The following is a 19,780-nucleotide window of genomic DNA, read 5'->3' on the forward strand; positions in this document are numbered from 1 at the left end:
AGCTTTAAACAACTTGGCAAAAATATTTTTAATGCTCTTTTGACTGGACAGGACATTAACATTTTATACACACTCTTTATCATAGAAACAGTTTAACATTAATAAAATAAAAAATTAAAAAAAACGAAAAAGAAAAACGACAAAAATCATATAATATAATATACTGATTAAAGGAGCGTGTGATCTCCCTTGATGGTTAATATTTTAATATTACACTAGTGTTAATTCATACATTATATTAGCTTTTGTTTTCATATTCTTCCGTTTATGTTTTAATTTTATTTGATCGTTTAGTAATTTTGGTGGTGCTTTGACACTTTTAGTTGACCTTTATGTATAATGCATTATAAAAGTCGTTTTAACACATCAAATATGCCTTATAATGTATTGTACAGTCTCATGATGGATAATTATAACCACAGTTAATATACTGCAACACTTATCAATTGCATTGATACGCTTAAATTCAGAAATAATTATTCACAACAAAATATAATGTATCATGCCGCACGTTATTAATAATTGTAATGCATTATACAAACAGCTATAAGAAAGGTGTTACCAATATTTCTATTTGTGCTTAGTTTTTGTTCAGTTCTAGTTTTATTGACTTTTCTTTATGAAGCGCAAACCTTCTGTTATTCAGCCTTTACGTTCCCATTTTCAGTCTTTTGAAAGTCTAGTTTCAGGAACGTATGCATGTTTGAATTCAGCGCACCATCTTTTGATTCGTTGGTCGGGTGTTACGTGTTAACAGGTCTTTTTTTTTAGGTAAATCTCGGGAAAGTTCAAGGTTGTGGACCTTGTTGTGGTGTGTAATGGCATTTTTTGTGCCACAGTCCTTGACAGCTCATGTTTAACATGCTGATATGAAGCCTCTCGCCGGTTTGTACTACTGTTTGATGGCCTTATCTCTACATCTAGCTTTTATGATTTGATGTGTGGTTCTAAAACGGTAAGCACTTTTTGTTTGAGATTAACTACCAGATGTCAAACAAAAAAAAAAAAAAAAAAAAGAGGCTTTAGGTTATAGCTGCCATGCTTTTCTGAAACGCAGTGTTTTGTGTAATTAATCTCTGTGAATATTCAAAAATTTCTGACATTTTAGGTTGCCTTGGCTTGGGTTTATCAAAGCACACAGAGATATGATATCACTATGATATCGAACATGTTTCAAATTTGATAAACAAATGATGGATGTGCTGTTAAAAACGAGCGTACTGTAGTGCCGTGTGACTCACAAAATAGCTGAAGTGTTTGATAATAGTTTTTTAATGGGGCCATGAATGTGTCCTTCTCACAAGGCCATCCATAGCTCCCCCGCCCTCCGCAAACAGCCGCCAGCCTATGGCAAAGGTTTTGTTTATTTCAGAGCGCTGTCTGTTGACTCAGAAGGGCCCTATGTGGATGGAGCAACAGCCGGTAAATGATTAAGAGCTTGTTTTTAGATACACTTGCAATTATAGTGAGACGCTGGTCTTCATCACGTTTTGGTCAAATTACATCTCACGAGTGGAGTGTGACTCATGTGAATGTTATGGCATAGAGAACACATTATATCATCTATGCACTTATACGCTGAAGAAAATAGGATCCAGTTTGGAACGGTTTTCATATAGAAAGCGCTAGTAATTTTCACAAATAATTACAAAGAAATGGTAAGCAACTTTAAATTGAACATAAAACTAGAAAGAATATTAATTGCAAAACATATTCCAATTTATAAATATATATAAGTTTTTATAGTGTATTAATTGACTCAGCATACTAAAACTACAGAAATATTTTTTACTTAATATGTTTTACATAATTTTTCAAGAGAAAGATATGGCAGGGGTTCTGTAAACAGTATCTAAATGAAACTTGGTGATTATATTTCATATGTGCAAATAGGGAATAAACTGTTTATTTAGCAGGAAGCAACTTTAAACTTATTGCACAATTACTGACAATAAAAATAATGAATATATTAATAAACAAAAGTGCTGAATTAAGGTGTGTTCTCCCTTGATGATTTGTAAAGTATATTTTTGTTTTATATATATTTTTTATTTTTGTTTAATTGTTAATCATTTTGTTATTTGAGTTTTGGTTTGTGTTTGTTTTTTAAATATTATTGTTTAATTTTTTTCACTTAGTCATTTGAGGGTTTTTTTTCAGCTAAATAAAAATATTTTATAATAAATTTCTTATTTCTTTAGTGTAGAGGACTAAGTATATATATATATATATATATATATATAATATTGTCAATTTTATTTAAAATGCAGAATGAACAGCCAATAAATTAGCATGTTTTCTCAGTAATTTAAATTTATCTCTGAATAAAAGTTATAAAAAAAAATCTAATTGAAAATTTAATAAAGAAAAGCCTTGATCTAAAGTAACTGACATATTCTTACAATTTCAAAGGTAGGAAAATGATGCAAACATATCTTATAAGTGTGCATTTTAGAGTACATTTTGAGAGCATCTTTAAGAAGCAGTCTATACAATAGATATAACTTAATTCTAGAAATTATCACTAATGTCAGATGGCCATGTGTTGCAAAATGTGTCATAATCCCAAATTACAACATGAGCCAAGCTGCAGTAGTTTACTGGGCAATTCATCAAACCCCGAAGTACAGTGTCCCACAAAATGCAATACAACTAAAATGCAATGCATACGTCCTGCTCATAATTCAAAGTCAAGTATCAGATATCAAAGTTTTTAGCGATGAGCTAAAACAGAGCAGGTGTACTTCTATCCAACAGCTTTAAATTACGCGTGAGACTAGCATCATTGAATAATAATTGTGTTTACATGAGTGTAAGGGTATGTGTGCATCTGTGGGGAATGCGTTGGGAAGAAGGGTGTGCTGTGCTGGCTATCTCTTGCTATTAAGGAGGCAATGCTGCATTTGTAGGCCTGTCAGCCAAACTATGAAGCTGATGGGAGAGGGAGGAACTGCTAGTACTCTTGAAGAGAAACAGATAGATAGTTTAATTAATAACCACTGTCCCGTTTCCCCATGACCCCAGCCGCTCAGTCCAGTTGCTACACAGAATCAGCTTGATGCTTATGATGGCTTCAAATATCGAGACCCGGCTCAGGAGCGCACAGCGTCTGTTAGAGCAATAGGTAAGACAATTATATTTCTGATATTTGTTAATAAATATAAATCATCTATTATAGCTTACTATTACTTGATGATTGAGGCGAGCGTGGAGATTTATTGATTGGAAATGGCACAATGTTATGGAGACCCTCGGTGTGGACTAGCATGTAAGCTCATGGGAAATTATGGCCCGGATTTATTATAGTTTTATGAGGGAAACTGGTTGTTGTGACTGATGCATCAATCAATATCGCTAAAGGCTGAGGCCTGGTTTCATATCCTAAATCACTCCGCTGTGACTTTTTAAATTTTCCTCTTGTATTATTTACGCTGGGAATGTAGTAAAACGGCACAGTGGATTGAAAAAGAGCATTGCTGCTGTAGCTAGAACCGCTTTGAACGTAAGCGCATATGCTAATACCAAGATCAACGTTTAAAAATAAAAAATGCGTATATGCATAAAAACTGAAAATGAATAATTAATTATGTTTTGGCATGAATAATGTAAAAAACGATTCATTTATATTACTATTTGTTCACACTAGCGCTTATGTAGGAAGTATGTATTCAGTTATAAAAAAAGAAACAGATGCCAAGGACTGATTTATAAACTTTTAAGAACAAATCTTCTGTGAATACATAACTTGAAAATGAATGAATAATGCTTTTGTTGATAATTATGTGAAAATGATATGTGGGTGATAAAACTATGAGTCAGAAACTATGCAACAAAATGAAGCAAATTTGTTTTTAGAGGAAGCAAAAAAGTGAAACTGTGAAATATATTTAATATTATAACAACACAGACTGATCATACCTATAATGAGACTTTTCTTGAAAGAACTAGTGTTTCCTCTTGTGTTATTTACACATAAGGTGGGAAAAATGTAAAACTGCACTGTTGAAAGAAGCATTGCTTCTGTTTGCTGATGTTTTACCTTCAACAGAATGCTGCTAGAAAATGGTTTCAAGTGAACATAAGTAAACATGATAATATCAATATTTTAAGAAAAAAACCTCCATAAGTGCATAATGTGAAAATTAAATGGTCACATATTATTCATTTATACACCATTATTGAGACTTTGCTAAATGTATAAAAATCATGCACAGGGAAAACAGGTTCACATGCATCATGTTTTACTTCTTGGATGTGTTCATTGTGTTCAGTTTATGGTTTCTTAAAGTAATAGTGCTGTGAACTAAAGTAATTAAAATCTTGTTTCACTGTGCTAAAAGTTAAAGTAATTAAAAACTCATTTAAAGTTTCAGTGTAGTTAAACTGTTGAAAAGTAATCTAATATTAGATTCAATTTTAGTTACATATTGTAGGCAAACATAAAATGATGTATACATGCTCCCTCCGTACCTGTCAGGGTAATAAAACATTTTTTAAAACTTTACCTAAGAGTGTCAAAAACCTAAACACCTGTCCTGAAATACATCCAAGTTGAAATATTGTGGAATGATACATAATATTTTAAATAATCCAGTAGTTAGTTTTATGTTAATAAACCTGGGAAAAATAGATATTATAAAATCCGGTGCCAGAATGTACAGTACAGAGTTGAAACTGGAGCGAAGGTCACTGCAATCAACTAAAACCTTTTTCTAGTTGGAAAAAACAATCATTTGTTAGAATACTATGTTCTAGATTTCTGATATGACTTCAGGACCTTGTCCTCCTAATCTCAAGGAAATCTAAATGAATCTGAATGATGTAGTATAAAACTTCACACGCTAACATTTTTTTCTTGAGAAACAGCATCTAAATCAATTTAAGTGACGTGTTTTACCATTTTGCGTCAATATCGTAAAAACTGCCTCTATTTGTAAGTAAAGCAACCACTTCCTCCATTTGTTACTGTCTTGAAGAAACAGGATCAAACCCATCATTCACTTCCATCCTGGACTGAGGCATCTTTGGACGCCAAGACTCAACACACAGGCTTCTGAATGAATGAGTGGGTGGGCCATGACGTCAATGTGGTGGGACCTTTACAGATCCCACCCAGTGATGTGTTCCCCCTATCAGAGAGCTCACACTTTTTTGGTGAGTATACTGGAAATTCACATACATTTCCGACCTATGTTATGCTAATGCTATCTTTGCCACGGCTGGTAATGAAATAAAACAATGAGTCAGAAACTATGAAAAAAGTGAAGCAAATTATCATTAGCAGACGTGAAACTGTCACCTTTAATTTTACAACCCCCGCATCAGCATGTTTTGTCCTAGACTACATATATAAATCTGTATCGATCCTACCTGTAATAAGACAGGGGATTGTGACTGTCAGGTTAATGAGCAACTATAGCAACCTTTGTTCACACTAGCACTTATGTATGAAGTATGAAGGTGTTGAAGAACAGTAATTCTCTGTGAAAAGAGACATATAGACACATGCTGAAGAGCTGAAGGAACAGTTGGATGGTTAGGTATCAGAACGGCTAACGATCATCTGCACCCTTACTGGGTCACACTGAAATGGCCATGGTTCAGGACAAGGCTTCAGGTTAGTACCATCTCATGACACTGAAGCAGCCGGAATATTAGTATGTGTTGTTGGTGAAAATGTAGTGTAGAAATAGTGCAAAACTTGGTTACTTAAAAACGATTGAATTGGCAATTGGAGAATTGGAGAATTGGAGAATTTAATTTTTTACAGTTTTTCACAGTTTTGAAAAAGGTAATGCACACAAACATAGGAAAAGAGCTGATAAGAGTTTGACTCAAAATATGCAAATGTTTAACACTTTTAAGTATTCTATCTTCATTTCTAGAATTGTGTTCTAAAATAGGTTAGTTTATGATGCAATACGTAACGAAAAATGCATGTAAAGTTCTCAGTGTTGCCACAAGGGGTGCTTCAGCAGTTATTAGATTAAATGGTCGGTTTTCTCTTTTAGGTTAACTACTCTATGGTGGATCAGAAATCTTGTTAAGCAAGATGTCAAGTCAACAATTTACTGATGAAATAGAGTAAGATTGCAATAGCAATAAATAGTTTTTTTTATTTTATGTGCATGCAAGTGAAACAGATTATCAAAGAAGAAAAGAAATGTAGGGTGGGTTTGGAAATAGATCTAAATTTTAAGAAAGGGACGGGGCATATGTAAAAATAAGCTCTTTATTAAATTTCACCTCAGAGAAGTCGGACGTTTCATCGGAAGATCAAGCTAAAAATAAGAACGTTAACATGAATGGATGAATCATTTACGTTATGAGCTATTAGATGCATTGAGAAAATAGATAAAATGATGATTTTTTTTTTTTTTGCTAACTTGCTTAATATCATAGATAGTACCCACTGTAGTACAGATCACATATATATGATCATAAAAAATCTACTGAAACAGTAGATTGTTACTGATACTGAGATAATAATATTGTGTAAATCCAGAGAGCTTTGGTTAATGATTGCTTGTTTTATTTCTGGGTGTGTTTGACTTCTGTATTATATACATTTCACACAATCTTCTGCTACTTGTTGGATAGAGGCTGATTACGTTCCTAGATGGTTTTTAATACACATTTATGAGGTAGTGGAGATCTTAATGACTCTGGAGAGGTGTCTGCAAGGTAACAGTACCTTAGCGTGTTGTAGTTTCACTAATCGTCGTGTTGGCGTAAGACCTATTAACAGTAAGGTAAACTTGAGCTTTGCATCTCCATGACACATGTAAGCTGACAAGCTCCGCTCACTCCTGCCATCTTCTCCTCAGATATTCTGGCAGAGCAGAACAGTCCTTTGCTACAGGACCAGGAGGTCATGCCCTTCACCAGCTATCCCGGCATGCAGTACACCTCGGTGGAGCCCTCCATGTCATCACCATCATACTACTCCAGCCAGCACTGCTACTCACAGTACAATGGAGAGGAGTGGTACTCTCCATCCACCATGTTTGAGATGAGGAAAGGACCGTTGGAGGGAGGCTTTGATAATGAGCTGGACGAGTCTTGCCCAGTTGTTCCAACCATCTGTAAAAGATCCAGACACGCAGCCCACTCTGGAAGGAACAAAGGAGAGGAACTGTGTGTGGTCTGTGGAGATAAAGCATCAGGGTATCACTACAATGCACTCACATGTGAAGGATGTAAAGGTGAATGTCATTATTTACAGTATTTTGCTGCGGTTTTTCATAAGAACCGGTTCTCATTCAGAATCAATACCATTAAAAAGGCAGCAGGGCTGAAAGATTTTGCACATTTTGGAACCACATACTAAAATCAACTTGTCAGTGATTCCTTAAATCAACAATATGAAGCAGATAGTGTGCACAGTCCAATTCCTAATGACTGAATCTTATAATATAATTATTATAATCAAAACCATACATAACGACCAACAAAACAAAACCTTACAATGCAAGGAAGTGTAATCATAGTTCTTTTTAGTGAATCAAAACCATACAGTGCAACCAGTATAGTTTGATTCCAGAACAAATGAATCTAGTGTCGCTGTTAGAAAATTATAAAAACATACAGTGCGACCAGTTTAGTCCAATTCCTGAACAAATTAATTCCATATGTTGGTTCATTGTAGACAATCAATTTGTAGCCCAATTCCCAAATGACTGACTCATTAGAGTCAGCTCTTTTAGTAAATCAAAAATATACAACATGACCAGTAGGCTGCTTCTTTTGAACCAAACGCGTACAGTGGTACTCACTGATATTGGCACCCTTGGTAAATATGATCAAAGAAGGCTGTGAAAATGAATCTGCATTGTTAATCCTTTTGATCTTTTATTTAATAAATTTTACAAAAATGTAATCTTTCATTAGATAGATGAGCAAGGCGAATTTTACTTGAAATCCTCCCAAACAACCTGCGGTGACGTAGGTGCTGTTCGACAGTTGTTTTTAAGGTTTTCTTACCCCAAGACTCAACTATTTTCTGCAATTGTCCAGCTGTGAAATTTCCCCTCATCTTAAATTCCTATCCAATAAAAGGTCAGATTTTTGTGATTTTTAAAAAAATAAAAGATCAATGCAGATTAATTTTCACCACTTTCTTTGATTATATTTACCAAGGGTGCCAAAATCTTACAACTATATGTGTGAGATCAGTATAGTTATAGTGACAGGTTGTTGATGTATGAAGTTTTTTGTCAGTAATATGTTTTTCAACTATGTTATTATGACACTATAATAAACATTAAAAGTCATTTTGCAAGAATTGTTGTACAAATATAGCTTTGCATTATATATATTTATTTGATATATACTGTAACAATGTACAGTTGCACCTTGTGATCTCTTTGTTCACCCTTGAACCTTCATAGATATTGTATATAGTATCCATGGCTACATAGCTTATAAAAGACGTAATAATTGACATGGAACCCCTTGTGCCAAATTTAGCTCTTTGGAAAATCATTGGCTGAATGACTGCAAGTGTAATTCCACCTGTGCATGGACAATGCCCAAAGGGCAGATGCTGGGCTATGTGTCCCAAGTCCCACAGACTTGGCTGGGTTTGATGCTCCTTCACGTTCAGTTTGGATTGGGTTCCCTCTCAGCTTTCTGCTGAATAATGATGTAGGCAACCAGAGCCACATGCCGCCATGCAAAGTTAATGTGTGTCATTGTGCTCATGGGCTCATGCTGGAATAATTACCTGTTCCAAAAACAACTGCACATGTTTGTCTGCTGCCTAGAACTGAAAATCGAGCATCCAAGAGTATCTGTATTACAGTACTGAACGTAATGTCTTAAACATTACACCATACCTTACATGGACTGCGATGAACCTATTCCTTGATCTGTGTTTACAAAGTGGCCTTCTTGTTTCCCCTAATAGTTTAGACTTATAGGGTTGCTTCGAATTTTGATTCCTATGTATAATCAATGCAATATGGCAATTTGAGTTTTGAGCAATGAAGTCTGCTCCTAAATGCTTTTGTTCGTCTTTTCTTGCTATCTGACCTGTTATCCACTGTGTGAAGTGTAAAAACAGGTGATAATATGATTACTTATTTACCAAAAGAGTGGATCTCGGGAAATTAATTTGTGACCCAAAATTTTTATTTGGGTCTGTTGATAGAGGTGCAATGTTAAATGCTTAAAAAGCTAAATGGCAATAGTTAAATGCAATTTCTGTCCTCGTAAAAACCACAAAAAATGCAAAAAGCTAAAAAAACCAACAACAATAGACAAATGCATGTAACTACTGAGATTCAAAAGACATTTAGAAACCAGTGTAGCCTGTTTTAGAATCGCACAATGTTTGGGCTTTACAGGTTATGGTAATATTAATAAATTTCAGTGTTTTGTAACATTTAGCTTATTTTTTCCTTATTTAGTCACTACATGACGGTCAGTGAAAAATCTGGTTCCTGATTCCCAATATAGGTAAAATGTGTGGCATTAACATGCTGTGCTACTTCTTCCAGGTTTCTTCAGAAGGAGTATTACAAAGAATGCTGTATATAAATGTAAGAGTGGAGGAAACTGTGAGATGGACATGTACATGCGCAGAAAATGCCAAGAATGTCGACTCAGAAAGTGCAAAGAGATGGGCATGTTGGCAGAGTGTGAGTAAGAGCACTGTAAACATTATAATACGTGTTCCTACTCAACTAATATATCATGCACATTGATAAATAGGATGAGTCAGATCAGAAACTCTTGAACAGCAGTTTTTAACTTTATTTAAAGAGAATGAATCTACAGTGGTACAATGTTTATTTGGGCAGCAAATGATTTGGGTTTGGGCTCAAAAAACATTGATTTACTTGAGGTAAAATATTAGTTTGCGGAAGTTATATATTTTAAGCTTTTATAGCTCATGCATAGTGTTTTGTTTTTTACATAACTGTTGAGGAAATAAACAGATAAAATATAAAACATTTTTTTGTTTCCTTCGTTTCGTTTGCTCCATAGTTTATGTATCTATTATGTTTTTGCATCCTCAGGCTTATTAACTGAAATCCAGTGCAAATCCAAAAGACTGAGGAAAAACACAAAGGCCTCATCTGACGAAAGTATAGGGGATGATGTTGGTGATAGTAGAGACGCTAAACAAATTGTATCTACCACTAAACAGTCCAAGGTAAGAACACAGGTGCTGTTTAACCGGGTTATTATTATAATCTGTGGTGAAAACTTCCACTAAAATACTGTCACTTTTTGTTTCGTGCAACTTTAAGTATTTGAGATACAGTTTAATTGGTGCCATGATTGTTACAGTATAACTTTTCAATTGTAATTTCAAACTAAGGGTGCTTTATGTCAACTTTTATTGAAGTACTATAAAAGATTAAAGGGCAACCTCAATGATCCTCTTTACCTTCATTCCTTTCACTTTTGCTCACATATACTGTTACTTCTAAACATTTATATCATGATCAAGTTTATGATCAAATTATAAAAAAAAAAAAAACGACTCCACCAATCATTATTTATTTCACATAGCTGGATTCTCTACTATCCAAAATTCTAAACAGGATTTTTGGCACATTTTCTTATTTCAGGAGAATATAGAACTGAGCCAAGACCAACAGGCTTTAATAAGTTATATAGTTGATGCTCACAACAAACATCGCATCCCTCAGGATATGGCGAAAAAACTGGTATGTCTTCACAAAGAACCTCTAACATTTTATCTTATTTTAGATCAGCTTTTTAAGTCTTTAAATCTTTATGATTCTTTAATGCACAAATCAGCCAAATGCTACTGTTAAAATGAGTGAGCACCAGTTCTTATCGCTGTTAAATCATTACGTAACCAAGGTTATCACCACCCCAGTGTCATAAAACAGTGGCTTATTTGCATGCTTTTTTACTCCTTTCAACATGTCCACAGCTACAAGAGCAATTCAACACAGAAGAAAACTTCCTTCTGCTGACCGAAATGGCAACTAGCCACGTTCAGGTGCTGGTTGAGTTCACAAAAAATATACCAGGTACTGTTTTTCAAATTCTAGAACAGCTATTTCACTAGCAGTGCTAACAGCTACCTGGTCTCATGGCATAAATGTACCTTGGTGCACGTTTTAGCGAGACACAAAATACCTACCAACAAGTACATGTCACTGCAGTTTCCAAAAGAAATGAATACTAGAGGCAGTAAAACTCTGACACCTTTTTGTTCCTTTTCAGACAAATTTACAGAATTTTTATTAATAAAGCTTCATGTTCGCACAATTACATGAAGAATATCATGTTACGGCTTCCAAACAATATTAATATGCTGCGATATTTGAAAACTGATGCTTTTGAAGGTTAGCATTACATTCCAGCTTTATATCTATGGGTTTTCACAGATGGTTTTTCGGTAGCTCATGGAGTACGGAGATGTATTTGAGAGGCGAGGAGCTCAGGTTTGAACCAGATTAGATAAAACAGATTAGATCTGTGTAAGGAAGTTGAAATGGTACGGTTGCATTAATAAATGTGTTCTTATATATAAGTTATGCATTTGTTAACACTGTCGGGTAGGTTTTGGGTTGGATTTGGTCTAGGGCATTTTTTCAAAGCAATAGAGTATTAGCTTTTAGCAACCTGTGTTTTAGTGCCACTCAGTGGACATTTCTCTTTGAAACTGTGGCCAAGTGTGCAATAAGGCACATAAAAACAGTGTTGCACAAAAAGTGCACAGAGGTATGTATTTTTAAAGACTAGTTTGGAACACTTTATATGACATCTATGTCCTGTGCGGAGGATGCAATAACTCAGTTCTTAGCAAACATGTTTGTTGCATTCTTGTTTTCTGAGCAGGCTTTCAATCTCTGGACCACGAAGATCAGATCGCTTTATTAAAAGGTTCCGCTGTAGAGGCAATGTTCCTGCGCTCAGCACAGGTTTTCTCCAAGAAACTGCCCAATGGACACACAGAGGTGCTAGAGGACAGGATCAGAAGGAGTGGTGAGCTTATTATTTGGATAATTTACAGCACGATTCATGACCTTTAACTGCTTTTATGGAGCGTTCAAAGGATTCATGACTCTTGGATTGGGTTTCAAACTAGTATGCCACGTACTTGTTGAGCCCTAGAACAAAGTCCATAAAGTTCAGTAGTTACATTAATAATGTATCTGTACGCCCTAAATAACGACAGGAAATTTGCCATCTTGATAATCCCGTGGTGTACATTACATTTGTAAAAGGACACTAAAGTCAGATTGGTTTCGGTTTCACAGAAGTCTAAGCGCTGGATGATTGCCAGGCGCAGAACAGAGAGGAAAGCCCTCATATAGCTAGTTAATATCATATGCTTTATAACATGTAATTAGATTTTGTTGAAGAGCTGTGGTTAAAAAAGGATACAAGATCAATTCAGTTTCTTAAAAGCATCTTAATCCCTTCAGCATTGCACAGTGAATCACCTTTGTGAATCCTTTCAGTATCTGAGAAGCCGTAACGGACGTCCAGTTGGTAATATTTCTAAACAGGCAGATGAATGCAGAGTGGCATCGTCCGTTTGAATCCGTCACTCTTTTTCCCGTCAGCAGGGGCTCAGGAATATTCACGCAAAAGGCCAGTGGGAGAGAAATAGACGCACTGTCTAAAGAGACTATTGTTCTCTATCTAAACATCGAGAGGCCTATTGTCCCACTCTCTGGCTCTCAGCGCCTCTGACATTTCTCTGGCGTGAAGCCTTCGTGATGCGTCAGGGTTTTTTTGCTCCCTCCTTTTTTTCGGAAAGTTATGACAAAGGTTATCCTTTTATCTGAAGGGAAATTAATGAAACTGTGAAAAGAGTCTGCGTGCTGCGATCATTTCATCCCTTGGGGGTGACGACTGTTTGTATATACTGAATAGTTTCTGAAGAGTTTTTTACACTGATTTTCTTTAATATGAACATTTTGGTTGGCTGAATTAACTCACGTTTTTAATGTCCCAGCTGCCTTCAGCGTGGTAGCTCCCACCGAGAGTTTCCCTGATTGGTCGGTCTGCAAACCAAACCCTTATGGCTCTTCACACCGAATGCTTTACATCAGAAAAGAGCGCTCGGCTCACATAGCCAGTAAAGTATGATAATTATATCAATGATAATGATAAAGACAAAGACCTCGCACAAAACAGGAAAGCCCTTCAAAGACAGGCTTCAAATGAACTGCTGTTACTGAGAATCCCACTGAATGTGGAAAACGCACAGCTGTGGGGATCCGAGGCCAGATTCAGATCAGCTCTGACCTAACAGACAATAGAAAGTAGTAAGGTCACGACCCCTGGTGATCCGCCATTATATGCTAGAGGAGTTTCAGAAAGTCTCTTCCAAAGCAAAAATCATTTTCTTAAGATATGTTTTGTTTCATTTTACATTTTCCGTAAGATCAGTTTACTTGCAGAAGATTTGAATAGTTCTTTTTAAAAGCGTGTTTTAAATTTATTTTCTTACCTCACTGGCAAATTCAAAAAAGTCATATCTTAAACAATTTTGCTTTAGATCTAGTTTAAAACACATTTTGAGGCAAGACAGTAGTAGATTACAAAGAGCGTGAGATTAAATGTAATAGATACATTTTACGTTATGTGTAATAATGTAGTATATTAATGGATTCTTTCAAAGAGGTGTGATTTACTGTAGTAAAACTCATGGGATACTCTTGCTTTTAAAATATAGGTAACACTGCCACCCTGAGGCCTCAGTTTAAAACAGGCCATTTGTAAACCTTTTCATACACTTCTACATTCAGCAAAGACGGTTTCTCTACTGAATGTTTTTGAGTATTTACAAGTGGCTGAGGTGGTAAAAGTCATTTTTACATTAGCAGTACAAGATGGTCAATATTAGATTGATTTATAAAAGACAAAGCTTGGTGTATATCTTCATAAATATCTCTATTTCCTTCATAGGCATATCTGAAGAATTTATCACACCCATGTTTAACTTCTATAAAAGCATTGGGGAGCTGCAGATGATGCAAGAGGAGCATGCTCTCCTTACTGCTATCACGATCCTCTCACCAGGTCAGCTGATATCGCTCACTTAATGATCTAAATCATATGTTTCACAATGCAGTGTCAATGTTCATTTAGTCTGGTTCAGTTTATTATTATTTTGTTCAAACGAAAGAATAAGACTGTTAAAAAAAATTGGGGTTGGTGTTGCCAAAGTGCTGATTTGGCGCTCCGAAAACTATTTTTATCAAAGTTGTGATTCTTAATACTTTTTGTGGATGAATAGGAAGTTCATAAGGACTGCGTTCATTTAAAATAGAAGTATTATGTAACGTTATAAAAATCGTTTAGTGTTTACATGTGATTAATCTATTCAAAAACCAAGTTTGGCTCTTATGTAATCAGTACTGGTTAATGATTAATAGGGTCGAAATAGAAAAGCAAATGTTTGTCATTGTATAGCTCTTCAAAATATATGACTGAAATTGTTATATCTACCCGCAGACAGACCATACGTAAAGGACCAGCAGGCGGTGGAGCGTCTGCAGGAGCCCATGTTGGAGGTGCTGAGGAAGGTCTGTAAACTACAGCACCCCCACGAGCCCCAGCACTTTGCTCGGCTTCTCGGCCGTCTGACTGAGCTTCGTACCCTCAACCACCACCACGCAGAAATGCTGGAGTCATGGCGTATGAGCGATCACAAGTTCACCCCCCTCCTCTGTGAGATCTGGGACGTTCAGTGACTTCAGAAGTGCTACAGACTTTTACTAAGCTGCCAAAGAGAGGAGTTTACACACTTTTTAGAGAAGTGGACTGTTAAACTATGTAATGTAAATGTAATATATTGACGAGGTTCACGTAAAAGAGGAAATAAGAAGATTTAAGACATTATCAGCTCTTTAAAAAAGGACTGATGTACGCATTTTGATATTTTAATGCCTTTGTAAATGTTTACCTGGCCTTTGCAACCTTGGCACATTGGATTGTTTAAAATCTGCTTTCCTTTATCTGAGGATTTTGTGGCTTTTTACATTTTATGTCTGTTTTTGTTTTGTGTAATTCTAAATATTTTAATGTTCTATTAATATTAAGGTTCTGACTGACCTGTGGTCACTCTTTTCACTTTTTTCGAGAATTATGTAACCATACTGTTCATCATCCGAACCGTTTTTAAGAAATTTAGCATTACATCACTTGTTCACCTCAGCAGTGATTGATGTTCAAAAACATCACAATAATCCACAAGGAATGCATCCATCCACCAATCAACATCTTGTCAAGTAGAAAAAAAGAAACGTATGTAAGAAACAAATATACATAATTTGGACGTAATTTTAAACCATTGCTTCCAGCTAACGTTAAAATACCTTGATGTATTTGTTTCTTACAAACATGCAGCTTTTCACTTCATGAGATGGACTGTTGTGTGGATTACTTGTAGATTATTGTGATGTTTTTAGCAGCTGTTTAGACTCTCATTCTGACGGCACCCATTCAATTCAGAGGATCTACTGGAAGGCAAGTGATGTAATGCTCAATTTCTCTATTCCAATAAAGAAACAAACTCATCTAGATCTTGGATGGCCTGAGAGTGAGTAAATATTTCTGAAAATGTATTTCTTTTTCATCATAAATTTGTGAACAAATCAAAAACTGAGGGGTAATTGTTAATAAAGGATTAGCTAACCAGTATATTGTGCATCCGAAAGGGCCTTTGTCAAACTCTAATCAGTTCTCTAAAATGTCATTATATCCTCCTGAGACCTGGCTATCGCATTTTTGCCTCTGTATTAGGGCTGCGTGATATTCGTGTCAAAATAGAATTTTTTTACTTTTCTTTTTAATTTAAAAGACAGATTTTTGTGGAAAAAAAACAAAACAAAAAACATACAGTTATGTGTGGTTTTAAACTATGGTCATACCATGACATTTCTTAGTTCTGCATGTGCTGAGTGATATTGTTTTAAATTACAAACAGCTTTGTGTTGCCTGATAATATCAATAATAGAACATCTTTCCGTCTCTTAGAAATGCACATTTAATAGTAGCTTTAGTTGGAATACAGATGCAAATTTATGTTCATTATAAAGTTTTTATAGATGTTTTTTAAACTGCCTTCCATAGTATCATACATTTAGATCACTATAATCACAGTTAAAAAAAACAAATACAGCACCTCAATACAATTAGTATAAACGCATTAAATGCTATAAGTTAATCACAAATATACTGTAATTATATTCCATTACTTCTCCACCAATACGTTTAATACATGTGTACATTAATAATAAAATACAATTGGACACGAAAACCCACATTTCTGACTCAATACCGTGGTGAATAGGAAAATATATGATGCCAATATTTTTATACATTTACATTTACATTTAGTCATTTTGCAGACGCTTTTATCCAAAGCGACTTACAATTGAGAGTACAACAGCGATTCATTTTTTAGAGAGACAAACAGACAGTGTAAGTGCTTATAACACCCAGTCACAGGAGTGTTCAAATTAGTACATGCCAGAAGGGAAGGAATAAACAAGGGGATAAGAAGAGAGACAGAGACAGAGAGTGAGAGTATTTTTTTTTTTTTTTTTTTTTTTTTTTTTTTTTTATGAGATGAGGTCAGGTATTGCTGAAAGATGTGAGTTTTCAGCAGTTTCTTAAAGATTGACAGAGATCCAGCATTCCGGATATGTGTACGGGAAGATCGTTCCACCAGCCAGGAACAGAGAACGAGAAAGTTCTGGAGAGTGATTTTGAGCCTCTTTGAGATGGTACCATATCGCTAGCAGATCTCAGACTTCTAGAGGGTGTGTAGATTTGTAATAGTGAGTGGAAGTAGACCGGTGCCGAGTCTGTGGTTGTTCTATATGCAAGCATCAGTGCCTTGAACTTGATGCGAGCTGCAATCGGTAGCCAATGTAAGGAGATAAAGAGAGGTGTAACATGGGTTCTCTTGGGCTCATTGAATACCAGCCGTGCCGCTGCATTCTGAATCATTTGTAGAGGTTTTATTGTGTTCGATGGAAGTCCAGCAAGAAGAGCATTGCAGTAGTCCAGTCTAGAAATGACAAGGGCCTGGACAAGTAGCTGTGCAGCTTTCTCTGTTAGAAAGGGCCTGATCTTTCTGATGTTGTGTAGTGCAAACCTGCAGGATCGAGCAGTCTTTGCAATGTGATCTTTGAAGGTAAGTTGGTCATCGAGGATTACACCAAGATTTCTGACTGAGGATGATGGGGTAATTGACGAAGAACCTAGCTGGATGGTGAAGTCATGCTGTGTAGTTGGAGTGGCAGGGAATACAAGCAGCTCAGTCTTTGTCAGGTTGAGCTGTAGATGGTACTCTTGCATCCATGTCGAGATGTCCGCCAGGCAACCCGAGATCCGAGTAGCTACCGTTGGATCGTCTGGATGAAAAGAGAGGTAGAGCTGTGTGTCATCGGCGTAGCAGTGGTAGGAGAAGCCGTGAGCCTGCATGATGGGGCCTAGTGATGTATAAATGGAGAAGAGGGGGGGACCAAGAACCGATCCTGAGGAACCCCAGTGACCAGTTGATGTGCTGTGGATACATCTCCTCCCCAGGCCACCCTAAAAAACCTACCAGTGAGATAGGATTCGAACCAACGAAGTGGGATCCCAGAGATGCCCAGTGATGAGAGGGTAGACAGCAGGATCTGATGATTCACAGTGTCAAAAGCAGCGGATAGATCCAGCAGAATGAGAACTGATGATTTGGATTCAGCTCTTGCAGTCCGCAGGGCTTCCGTGACTGAGAGCAGCGCAGTCTCAGTTGAATGGCCGCACCTGAAACCTGATTGGTTATGGTCCAGTTTGTTGTTTTTCGAAAGAAACAGTGATACCTGGTTGAAAACCACTCTTTCAAGTGTTTTCGCTATGAATGGAAGAAGAGAGACTGGCCTGTAGTTATCAATAAGAGAAGTGTTTAAAGTGGGCTTTTTGAGCAGTGGGGTTACCCGAGCCTGCTTAAATGCTGTGGGGAAGGTACCTGTGAGGAGAGATGTGTTGATGATGTGCGTGAGTGCCGGCAAGACAGTGGGGAGATTGCTTGCAGGAGATGAGAGGGTATGGGGTTAGCGGACATGTTGTTGGATGGCTGGAGAGGAGAAGTTTGGATACTTCTGTCTCAGTGAGGAGCAGAAGGAGAAAGTGGAGGAATCGGTAGTCGATGCGGTTGGTTGAGGGTTGTGCGATGGGGGCTGAGAACTGGCTGCTGATCGCTTTTTGTTTGTAAAAAATGTGGCAAAATCGTCAGGTGATATTGAGGTGGTGGGAGGTGGTGGAGGGGGATAGAGCAGGAGTTAAATGATCTGAAGAGCTTACGTGTGTCTGAAGTGTTGTTGATCTTGTTTTGGAAATATGATGATTTGGGCAGTGGATTTCGGCAGAGAAGGAAGAAAGCAAAGTCTGATACCTGCTCAGGTCTGTCAGATCTTTTAGATTTGCGCCACTTTCTCTCCGCTGCCCTGAGTTTGACCCGATGCTCACGGAGAACATCAGACAACCAGGGGCTAGAGGTATGGCCTGGAGGAGAGAGGGCAGATGTCGTCTAGACAGGAGGTTAGAGCACTGAACAAGGTATCTGTAGCTGTATTCACATCCAAAGAAGAGAAATGGGTAGGTGAGGGAAGGGAGGAGGACACAGCAGAGGAGAGATGGGAGGGAGAAAGGGAACGAAGGTTACGTCGGGAAAGTAACCGGTATTAGTTGCACAGAGATAGGAAAATGCAGTTGAAATGTAAGAAGAAATGGTCAGAGACGTAAGCGGTTGTACTGAAATGGTGTCTGCAGTACAACTGCGTGTAAATTAAATCAAGCTGGTTGCCTGATTTGTGGGTGCTTGTCGTGATGAGGCGTTTGAGGTCAAATGAAGCTAGAAGGGAATAGTGCGTAGCGTAAGGTTTGTCAAGATGAATGAAGTCCCGAAGAGTAGGAGTGGAGTGCCTTCGTCTGTAAAAGATGACAATAATCCAAGCTCCTCTAGGAAGGTGTCTAGAAATGTCCAATTAGATTACCACTATGTGGAATTTTGTCGGAGTAGTAACTGTGATAGCATGAAATTCAAAAGAGATGTAATGACATACAAGTGAGTTGGTTGAATATTTCAATTGTTTGGGATGAGCAGACCAGTGCCACCACCCGGCCAACCTGACGAGGTGTGTGTGAGAAAGAGTGATTGTTGGCTAGAGCTGCTGGGGTTGCTGAGTCTTCTGGACGAATCCAGGTCTCCGTCAATCCCAGAATGTGGAGTGAAGAATGTAAAGAAAAAGCAGAAATGAAGTCAGCTTTGTTGACCGCTGACTGGCAATTCCACAGACCAACAGAGAAAGATAGGGGTGTAGTAGAGGATGTAGGGACAGAGCGTAGGTTAGTAGGAGTGCATTGTGCTCATGCGTGTGTTGTTAGGGCGAGGATCGGAAATATTAGTATTATTATAATATAATATTAATATTTTTATGGAAATATTAGATAGCACTATGAAAATCTGGCCAACTGTTACTCCAATTATGACAGTACATTAATTAAAGGTTCAGTAATAGATCTGGGAAAATGATAACTTTAGCCTGATAGTTAATTTAGTGTTAAATTAGATTTAGCGTGATTAAACTGCAGAACATATTATTCTGTTGCCTGACTTTATCAATATAATTCAACTGAACACTATCTAGATTTATTTGATGTATACTGTACTTGTATTTGCTTATTTGCATTAATATGAGACATTAACCTATGACATGCATGGATCACATAATTATATATGAATGGCAAAAGTGTTTCATTTAGCTAACTTTTTTAGACAGGC

At 36.8% G+C, this 19,780-nt stretch overlaps 1 protein-coding gene across 3 annotated transcripts; it reads left to right on the forward strand.

The window, feature by feature from the left end:
* Window positions 1–847: 847 nt before the first annotated feature.
* On the forward strand, window positions 848–15,532 carry nr1h4 (nuclear receptor subfamily 1, group H, member 4). 3 transcript variants are annotated; one of them, XM_043216759.1, is made up of 11 exons: window positions 848–955; window positions 3,025–3,124; window positions 4,977–5,154; window positions 6,828–7,205; window positions 9,501–9,641; window positions 10,023–10,159; window positions 10,581–10,679; window positions 10,913–11,012; window positions 11,827–11,973; window positions 13,909–14,022; window positions 14,458–15,532. In XM_043216759.1, exons 3-11 carry the CDS (start codon window positions 5,058–5,060, stop codon window positions 14,694–14,696), a joined length of 1,452 nt encoding a protein of 483 aa, XP_043072694.1. In that variant the 5' UTR covers window positions 848–955; window positions 3,025–3,124; window positions 4,977–5,057; the 3' UTR covers window positions 14,697–15,532. The 3 variants fall into 3 exon arrangements, with proteins under 3 accessions (XP_043072694.1, XP_043072693.1, XP_043072695.1); XM_043216758.1 differs by lacking the exon at window positions 848–955 and having other exon boundaries at window positions 2,962–3,124; XM_043216760.1 differs by lacking the exons at window positions 848–955; window positions 3,025–3,124; window positions 4,977–5,154 and adding an exon at window positions 5,203–5,617.
* The last annotated feature ends 4,248 nt before the right edge of the window (window positions 15,533–19,780 follow it).

Source organism: Puntigrus tetrazona, chromosome 18 (genome assembly GCF_018831695.1).
Source record: "Puntigrus tetrazona isolate hp1 chromosome 18, ASM1883169v1, whole genome shotgun sequence".
Lineage (NCBI taxonomy): Eukaryota > Metazoa > Chordata > Actinopteri > Cypriniformes > Cyprinidae > Puntigrus > Puntigrus tetrazona.

What these genes read in the sequence shown, in the direction of transcription:
- nr1h4 (XM_043216759.1), top strand. Translation starts at nt 5,058, where the DNA reads ATGAATGAGTGGGTGGGCCATGACGTCAATGTGGTGGGACCTTTACAG. An exon ending in CACATGTGAAGGATGTAAAG is followed by an intron (nt 7,206 to 9,500) that starts GTGAATGTCATT and finishes TACTTCTTCCAG; the next exon opens with GTTTCTTCAGAAGGAGTATT. An exon ending in GTTCACAAAAAATATACCAG is followed by an intron (nt 11,013 to 11,826) that starts GTACTGTTTTTC and finishes TTTTCTGAGCAG; the next exon opens with GCTTTCAATCTCTGGACCAC.